The sequence below is a fragment of the Cherax quadricarinatus genome, unplaced genomic scaffold (assembly GCF_038502225.1).
Source record: "Cherax quadricarinatus isolate ZL_2023a unplaced genomic scaffold, ASM3850222v1 Contig836, whole genome shotgun sequence".
In the NCBI taxonomy this organism is placed as follows: domain Eukaryota; kingdom Metazoa; phylum Arthropoda; class Malacostraca; order Decapoda; family Parastacidae; genus Cherax; species Cherax quadricarinatus.
The window spans coordinates 1-9499 of record NW_027195862.1 but is presented as its reverse complement, the minus strand read 5'-3'; the positions used below and the strand labels follow the sequence as shown (position 1 = coordinate 9499).

The window sequence follows — 9499 nt, the reverse complement described above, 5'->3', positions numbered from 1 at the left end:
TGCAATTGAAAGGTGGGGTAGCAGTGGCGGTAAAGGAGACCAGCCCCTTGCGTGTCATCGGTTGTGAAGAGGGGAAGGGGGAGGGTCGTGAGGGTGGATGGTGTCTGGGGTGAGAGTCGAGCTAGTTTCGTAGGAGTTTACATGCCAGCAACTAGTAATACCAGGGTAAAAGTAGATTTTGTCAGAGAGGTATTGCTGTATCACTTGAGAGGTTTGCCTGCTATAGCAGTAATAGGAGGTGATTGGAATTTTGTGATTCGGAGTGGTGATGTCGAACCGAGAGGGGCGGGTTGTGTGTTGAGTGTTCTGAGGGATGTATTGCGAGATATTGGGGTTGTTGATGGGGTGGGGAGGGGAGGATACCTAGTGCAGCACACGTTTGTCCGTAGGGGATATGAGACACGATTGGACAGAATCTATATTAAGCAGGGTATAGATGTTGTGAGGGTGCAAACCTTCGATGTGGGGTTTTCTGATTACAGGGCAGTAATAGCAGATCTGATGTGGGATGGAGTGGTGCGTATTTATTCTGGGTACTGGAAATTAAATGTAAGGCTTCTTAAGGAGGAGGGGGAGGGGCCTTTTTTCAGTGATTGGTGGCTGCATTTTTGGGAGGCTAGGGACAGGGAGATAGATCTGTTAGATTGGTGGGAAATGCAGGCCAAACCTGAAATAGCTAATTTTTTTAAGGTTAGGGGACGAGAAGTGGCGAGGTGGCGTTTTGGGTTGCAAAATTATCTGGAGGGACAGTTGCAAGACTGTTATGTGGGGGGAGGTGGTAGGAGGGATGACATGGCCAGTCTTCGGAGTAGAATAGCTGAATTACACAATGATAAGTTTGATGCAATTAGGGTTAGAGTGGGGTTAGAGGACGTATTGTGGGGTGATAAGCCGTCCGGGTTTGTTTTACGTAAATTTCGGGACCGACAGAGAGTAACCACCATTCTACAATTGGAGACAAGCCCTGGGGTGGGAGGGTATCCAGAGGGTCGGGTCCTATCCAATACGGAAAGTATGAGTCTCTATGCTGATAGTTGGTTTAGGGAGAAATGGAGTTGGAGGGAGGGGGGTTCCTGGGAGGGTATTTTTGAAGGGGGGTTCCATAGTGTTTTAAGTGAGCAGGATAGAGTGGGGTTGGAGGTTGGTATAAGTGAGGTTGAGGTGGAAGAGGCAGTTTTCGGGATGAGTACGGGGAAAACACCGGGGATAGACGGTATACCAAATGATTTTTACAGAGCACATTGGGGGTGTATTAGGCAATGCTTTGTTAGGGTATTGGATCATATGTTAACTAGTGGGAAGTTGGGCACATCGCAAAGTACGGGTGTCATAGCTTTGGTGCCAAAGCAGAGGGGGGGAAGACAGTTGAGTGCTTACCGAGCAATATCTCTGATGTGCGCAGATTACAAGGTTTTTGCGAAAATTTTGGGTAATAGACTGAAGAAGGTCATGGGGTCGGTGATACATGGGGGACAGTTTGGAATCCCGGGGAGGAGTATGCGGGTAGGTCATGGACGTATTAGGGATTTCCTTGAGGGTAGTAGTAAGGGAGGTATTCTAGGTCTGGATTGGGAGAAAGCTTATGATTATGTGGATAGGGAATTTTTGATTGAGAGTATGGTGAGAATTGGTTTTGGAGGGAGGGTGGTGGGATGGGTGAGGACATTGTATGCGGATGCATCGATGAGGGTACAGGTAAATGGTAGGTTGGGTAGTCCTGTAAGCATGGGGAGGGGTTTAAGGCAGGGGTGCCCACTCTCCCAAATACTCTTTGCATGTATGCAGAATCCTTTCTATGTTCTGGTTGATGGTGGGATGGGAAGGATGGGGGAGAGTGGAGGCTTTTGTGGGAATATTGTTCGTTATGTAGATGATACAACTGTTTTACTTAATGAGATAGAAGATTTAAGTAAAGTGGGAAGGGTACTTGAGATTTTTGGGAATGCTACTGGGATGAGAGTTAATAAGCAGAAATCATGGTTGCTGGAGGAAGGTGCTTGGGTAGGCGGGACCTTGGGGGAGGAGTTTGGCTGGATAACTGTAGAAAGGCTAAAGATTTGTGGGATTTTGTATTTGGCAGATGCACAGGAGAGCAGGAGGGTTAATTCAGAAATGGTAATGAACAGAGCTTTGAGTAGGCTCAGGAGTCTATGGGCCGGGGACGTAACTTTGCATCAAAGGGTTGTGGTGGTAAGTACGCTGATTTATAGTAAGGTGTGGGGAGTGGCGGAAATTTATCCCTTACGAAGTCAGGATATTATGGAATTACAAAGAAGAGTATTAAGGTATGTGTGGGGTTTTGGGAGGGCGTGGTTGGGCAAAGATGTGGTAATGACTGCGGTAAGACAGGGAGGATAGGGATTGATGGCATTAGGGTCTAGGGTGAAGGCGCTATATGTGAAGCAGAGGTATATTCGGGCAGCGAGGGATAGGGGTCTCCGGGTGGGGGAGGTGATGGGGGATATCCGCAAATGGTGGGGTGGCAGGGACTTAGTGGAGTGTGAAGATATGTTGAGGTTTATGTTAAAGGTTCGCAATGTTAAAAAACTCAAGGTAAAACGGTTGGTGGGTGTGGGTCGTCGTCAGGAATCAATGCAGGGGATGGCAGTGTATCCCACATATGATTGGAGAGTGATATGGGTGGAATTTAGTAAACTAAGAATACAGGCAAGAGCGAGGGAATTAGTATATAGATTTCTTATGGGGGCGTTAGCATCGAAAGAGGTGCTAAGACGAATGGGTTTTGTGAGAGAGGCGTCATGTGGTTTTTGTGGGGAAGTTGAAACTGCTTTCCATGTAGTATATTTTTGTTCTGCTTTGGATGTGGTAAGATTGTGGTTGAAGAGGGTTTTCCTTTTATTGGGGGGGGGGGTCAGATATCACCCCTTAGGGCTTTAATGTTAGATATGGGAGGGGTGCCCAACGAGGTGGGGAGGGCTATCAGATACGTAATAGTTGATTACTTGTATGTTTCTTGGGGGATGAGGGAGGTGGAGGGAAACATTAGGATAAAAGCGTTTGCGGCGTGTTTTTATAGGACAGCGTGTAGGAACAAACAATTATATGGGGGAAGGTGGGTAACTAGTTTTCCGGTGGGATATCGTGGACTTACTGTTGAACGTCTACTCCGCTTGCTGACGGGGTGAGAGGCAAGGGGTTGGTCTCTTCAGTGGTGTGTCCTCTTGGAGTGATTGGATCCCTGATGAGGAAGGTTGACTGGTTGCAAGGTGTTTGATGTGGGTAAAGTTTTTTTGCAGGGAACCGTCGGGGGCTCCGGGGTATGTAGACCTTATGAATTTTGTAAAACCACAGAGTTAAAAGTTGTATGTTATTTTCTGTTTTTTCTTTTATTGTTATAAGAAACATTTTATATAGGGGGTGTATATTCATATGTATATGTGAGGATATGTTTATATATTTGAATCTGATGATAGCTTTATCCTTGTCATACGTCTTTCTTTTGATCATATTGAAGGGGTACATTATGGACTATGTACGAGAATATATAAGTATTTTATGGGGTTTATATATACCCTTCATTTTGTATGGAAGGTCATATATTGAGTGTTAATCGGTAACATTAACTTTGTGTGTGTGTAGGTGTGTTTGTGGGAACCAATGTCTTAGGTATAGTTCTTTATTGGATGTAATACATTTTTAGTTTATTTGGTGACTAGTCATTTAGCGTTTTATTTCTATGTATAATCCAGTTTGTTCTGTACGAACACATGTGCACATACACGTGTGTGTGTGTGCATGCGTATATATATACATATATATATGATTGTAGGACTTATTCCTACATGTTTTATAATGACACCGACTGTTTGTTTGGAAGTCGGTATGTTTTTTTTTTTTTCCATAAATTGGTTTGGTTATTTCAGTAGAATTTTGTTATATCAAGGTGTTAAAATGTATTTTGTGTGTACCTGACATTGTCTGCCACTTCTGTTATGGATGTTATATATTTAGTTTATTTGGTGATAAGTCATTTTGCGTTTTTTTTTTTAGTGTATAATCCAGTCTGTTCTGTAAGAACAAATGTGCACATACATGTGTGTGTATATGTGCATGTGTATGTATATACATATATACATGATTATAGGACTTATTCCTGCATGTTTTATAATGACTCCGACGTTTTGTATTAGTAGTCGGTATGTTTTTTTCTGTAAATAGGTTGGGTTTATTTCAGTAGAATTTTTGTTATATCAATGTGTTAAAATGTATTTTGTTTTTTGTGTGTGTACTGACATTGTCTGCCACGGTTTTTTGATTTGCTAATTGTCGGCTTGTGTTTTTTCTTATTATGGTTTATGTGTATGTTGCTTTTAAATAAAAAAAAAAAAACTGTTCCATATTTACATAATGTACTTATTGCACTTGGTTTGTTTTGTAAGCCGTGAGGCAGTTATAACCTTTACCATTTTAAGTTTAGGGAACAGATGTATCATTGTAGTTTATGCTTCATATTCTTACGTGTTGTAAAATTTATACTTCTGGATAGCATTATAGATGTGTTAGGGTTAACTTAATTTATTGTGCACTCTTGTGGTTCTGATTTTAAGTTGTACTTTTCAAATGGGAAGTTCTGTCTGGGGAAGGGTGGGTTCTGTCTGGGGAAGGGGGGGGGGTTCTGTCTGGGGTAGGGGGGAGGTTTAGTTTGCAGGGTTACGGTATGTAACATACTGTGCTCTTTTGAGTTATTACCTTATGACGTTAAGTCATAGTACAGAATATCTGGTTTTACTTTTGATGTAGTTAGTACGGAAGTATGTATCAATTCTCTCCTTAATTTGGTTACTGTTTGTGTTTTCATTAGATAATATTTGTTACATGATGTATAATTATTTATATTTGTATGTGGTATTATATGGCCATGATAAGTTTATTACATGTGTTGACGGATAAGGCCTGTTTGTTATTTTTTATGTGCTGTGATGTACTTTTTAAATAAAAAAAATCGCACCTCGAAGCAGTTCAATACCAATAGTATTAATGCGTCTGCGATGACAAACCGCCATCTTAACACCAGTAATTTTCCAGTGGTGTCAACAGAGACACAACAACACCTCCTCGTACCACTGCTGTCAGGTTACTGAGGAGCGTCAGGCAAGGGGGTCTACACAGCCCAAGAGCGATGCAGACAATGCTTAACCACATTATTATTATAATTTTTTTTTTCCAAATATTTTGTATTGAATAATATACAGAATTCCGGACGAGAATAAACCTTTAATTGTAATGTGGTCCTGTTCAGGGTTTATGCAAACATTACAGATATCTCTACTTTAGTAACACTGCAGTTCTTCCATGATATTTTGTTTCATTTTCCAAATTTCTTTTGGTGACAGGAGTCAAACCTCTAGAAGACTGTGATCATAGAGGCACGTGATTTTCCAACACCAATCCATTTCATTGGTACACTGATAAGTTCCTCTATCTTTTCAACGTAACTGCGGGCATTTTGTGGGAGCTCCTCGTAAGTGCGGCACTGATCGGTATCTTGCATCCATCCTGGCATGGTGATATACTCAACTGTTATATCCTCCAATTCACCCATATTTGCTGGGAAGTGTTCAATTTTTTCTCCATTCTTTAAGTAGCCAACGCCAATTTTGATTTCTTCTAGCTCATCTAATATATCCAACTTGGTAAGAATAATAGCAGTGTAGCCATTCACCATATTGGAGTGACTCAAGAGCACTGCATCCAGCCAGCCACATCTTCTTGGTCTCCCAGTGGTTACTCCATATTCACCCCCACGAGACTGCAGTAATTTTCCAGTATCATGAAGCTCAGTAGGGAAAGGTCCAACACCCACTCTAGTAGTATAGGCCTTTACTACCCCATACACTTCAACAATGTACTGAGGAGCAATGCCCAGTCCAGTACATACACCGCCAATGCTGCAATTACTTGGGGTCACATATGGATAAGTACCAAAGTCAATATCCAACATGGCCGCATTAGCTCCTTCTACCAGCACTTTCTTATTCTCCTTAAGACACTTGTGAATATAAGCCAGTGTGTTGGCTACCAAGGGCTGCATTTTCTCAGCATAATCTTTGTACTTACTAACTTCCTCTTCAACATTTACCTGCAGTTCAGGGAACATTCTCTTGTGCGAATCAACTAAGTTCCTCAACCTTTGTTCAAACAAACTAAAGTCTCCCAGAAGATCTGCCATTCTAAGCCCATGTCTCCCAGCCTTACTGGAGTAGTGCCCAGGGTTTTAGTACCAGAATTATCCATAGAACGTTCCTGCTCTTGCAAGCCATCTACACTTTGATGGAAATCAAATACAATGTGAGATCTATCAGATATGGTAAGTCGTTTCTCCCAATCTTTCAAACCTTTCGCTTCGTTCTTCTCTATTTCCTCAAACATTTGACCAAGGTGCACTACAACACCATTACCTACGACAGACACAGCTGAGGTGTTGATAATGCCAGATGGCAGAATGTGAAAGTCATACTCTGCATCTCCAGTCACTACTGTGTGACCAGCATTGTTGCCTCCCTGACACCTGTCCTGTACACCACATCAGAGGAGCCAGCTAACATGTCCACCATCTTCCCTTTACCTTCGTCACCCCATTGTGCTCCCAGCACCACTGTTACTTTGTTGTATGGCTCATGTCTCAGCCTCTTCCTTATTATTATAATAAAAAAGAAGCGCTAAGCCAATATCTTAACCACAAAATAACTATATAACCAAAAACTGACAGTCTTATTCATATTGTATATGAAATTTTATATACAAAAACAATTTCATATTAACTAATGCATTGCACACACCGTGGTACTATGATTATATAAAAAATTTATATACAAAAACAATATCATATAAACTAATACATTGTACACTCAATGGTAATATGGGAATATAAAATAACTATCAGAAGGCTACATGACTCTTGAAATTGGAACATGGTGTTCTTTATTTTTGGTTTTGCATATATTGAAAAAGGAATCAAAATATGCAAAAATCCTTTAATAATTAACATAAGACTTTTACAGATCTAACATGTATGATTACATATGAGGAAACACTAAGACACCTAATACCCCGACCAACCCCATATTTAGTTTCTCAAACTAATTATAAACCCACAAAAAATATACCTTACTTGTATACAGTGATATTAGTTGAACATCAACTGACTATATGCACCATAAATGATAAATAAAAAAATACATGTGATATCACTGGGTGACAGAACAACATATCCCACAAAAGCTGCTGCCCAAGGAACTTGAATGTCCATAGATTACAATATAGGACATCATACATCTCAACCCCCCCCCCTCACAGCGGTGACCGCTACTACATATACAAAACAATCTTAGGCAAATGAAACTTTTTGCCCTTCATCAAAAGTTTACAACCATCACCAAAGGTCTGCTTATGAACATTCCCCTTAAAGGCCAGTATAACGTTGTACTTTTAGCGGTGATATCAGCGTGGCATCCGCTTACAAATGACTAAACTAAACCTAACGGGAGTGGCCCGGTGGCCTGGTGGCTAAAGCTTCCGCTTCACACACGGAGGGCCCGGGTTAGATTCCCGGCGGGTGGAAACATTTCGACACGTTTCCTTACACCTGTTGTCCTGTTCACCTAGCAGCAAATAGGTACCTGGGTGTTAGTCGACTGGTGTGGGTCGCATCCTGGGGGACAAGATTAAGGACCCCAATGGAAATAAGTTAGTCCTCAATGACGCACTGACTTTCTTGGGTTATCCTGGGTGGCTAACCCTCCGGGGTTAAAAATTCGAACGAAATCTTATCTTATCTTATCCCAGGAAAGACCCAACATACTTCACCAAGCCCCGGTTATAGTCGGGAACCAGTTCAGTCTTGCTAGAGGCTGGAACATATACTGAAATATTGCTTTTTATCTGTATCAAGATGCATGACCATTTTAGGATTAATCCAAGATCTCAGTGCCACACAACGCCACAACCATACACACACAGACACACGGTACCATTCATAATACATACATGCCACTCCCTAAAACCCGCCCTCTACCCTGAAGTCTCTAACATACCGTTTGGTGCTACCACGGGGGGGGTAGTCCAGCCCCCCGTTGCCTTACCCCACCCGCAGTTGCAGTAACCTTTGAACAGTAAGACTTCGATACTTTGAAGGAAAACTATTGTCCCAACTTCTACCATATATGAGTTTATTTCTGCAATACGTTCTGTAGATACCTGCCGCAATTGCCCAGATCCTAACTGATCCCCCGGTTTCCCGCATACCCCACGAGATAAAGAGGAAATCAACCACCACGTACATTATTGCTCTTCGTACCTCACTTGATACTCCACTAACGTCCAATGTAAGGTTGAAATACTTCCCCCACTAAGAAAATCTAAAACCCACCCCAACCACGAACGAACTTTGTCCAAGGTATCACAGTAGTAGACAGCATGAAAAGCTGTTTCTTCGAGACCGCAACGCAAGCAATCCTCCTCCCTTACCAAATCCATCCTATTTAAGACCGATTTTGATGCTAAAATTCCCATGGCAAATCTGTACACCAATTCACGAACCCTTGGTGCCAACTTAAGTTTACAAAATCCTTCCCATTTTTCCCCCCAATTATACAGTGGAAAAACAGACAATCCCTGTACAATTTCCCCACGAAAACATATGCTGACCATTTGTCCCACCCGGATCCATTGCACATTTCTCAACTTGAACAACAAACGCAGCATGTCCTCACACTCGATTAATCCCCTACCGCTCCACCATTTATGCATTTCGATCATAACCCGACCCACCCGGATGTCCTTCTCACCGCCCACCCTGAGGAACCACTGCTTTACATAGAGGGCCTTCACCCGTGGCCCCAAAGCCAAGAGACCTAAACCCCCACGACGAACATGGGTCATGACAACCTCCCGACTTGACCAAGCTCTCCCGAAACCCGAAACATAACGTAAGACCCTTCTCTGCAGTTCCTGAATATCCATATCTCTTAAAGGGTACACCTCAGCCACACCCCATACCTTACTATAAACAAGCGTATTAACCACTACTGTCCTCTGTTCCAACGAGACCCCATAACCTTCCTCATTCTGTTTCCTAAAACTTTTGCAAAGATTTTATAGTCTGAGCACATAAGAGATATTGCTCTATATGCACTCAGACCTCTCCCCCCTCCCTTTTTGATCACCAACACAACTAGCCCCGTACTTTGTGACATACCTAACCTCCCCTCTGTGAGCATGCAATTTAATACATCAACCAAACAATGCTTAATACTTCCCCAATGCACCCTATAAAAATCATTCGAAATGCCATCTATACCTGGTGCCTTTCCTTTACTCATACTAAAAATCACCTCCTCTACCTCCTCCACTCGAATTCTACCTTCTAGTACCATTCTATCTCTGTCACTTATAACTTTTCTGAAATCCCTCCCCACCAGGCCACCGCATGGACCCCCCCCCCCTACTCCCCGCCGTAGCTTTTCCCCAAACCATAGAT

General features: G+C 42.3%; 1 protein-coding gene across 1 annotated transcript; it reads right to left on the bottom strand.

Annotated features, from left to right (window-relative positions):
• Nucleotides 1-5198: 5198 nt before the first annotated feature.
• Nucleotides 5199-8901, bottom strand: LOC128706265 (adenylosuccinate synthetase isozyme 1 A-like). Its single transcript, XM_070080717.1, is given in 5 exon segments — nt 5199-6225; nt 6228-6534; nt 6537-6654; nt 7823-7902; nt 8791-8901. Coding segments are annotated over 5 exon segments (1476 nt in total). The 3' UTR covers nt 5199-5365.
• Between the last annotated feature and the right edge of the window lie 598 nt (nt 8902-9499).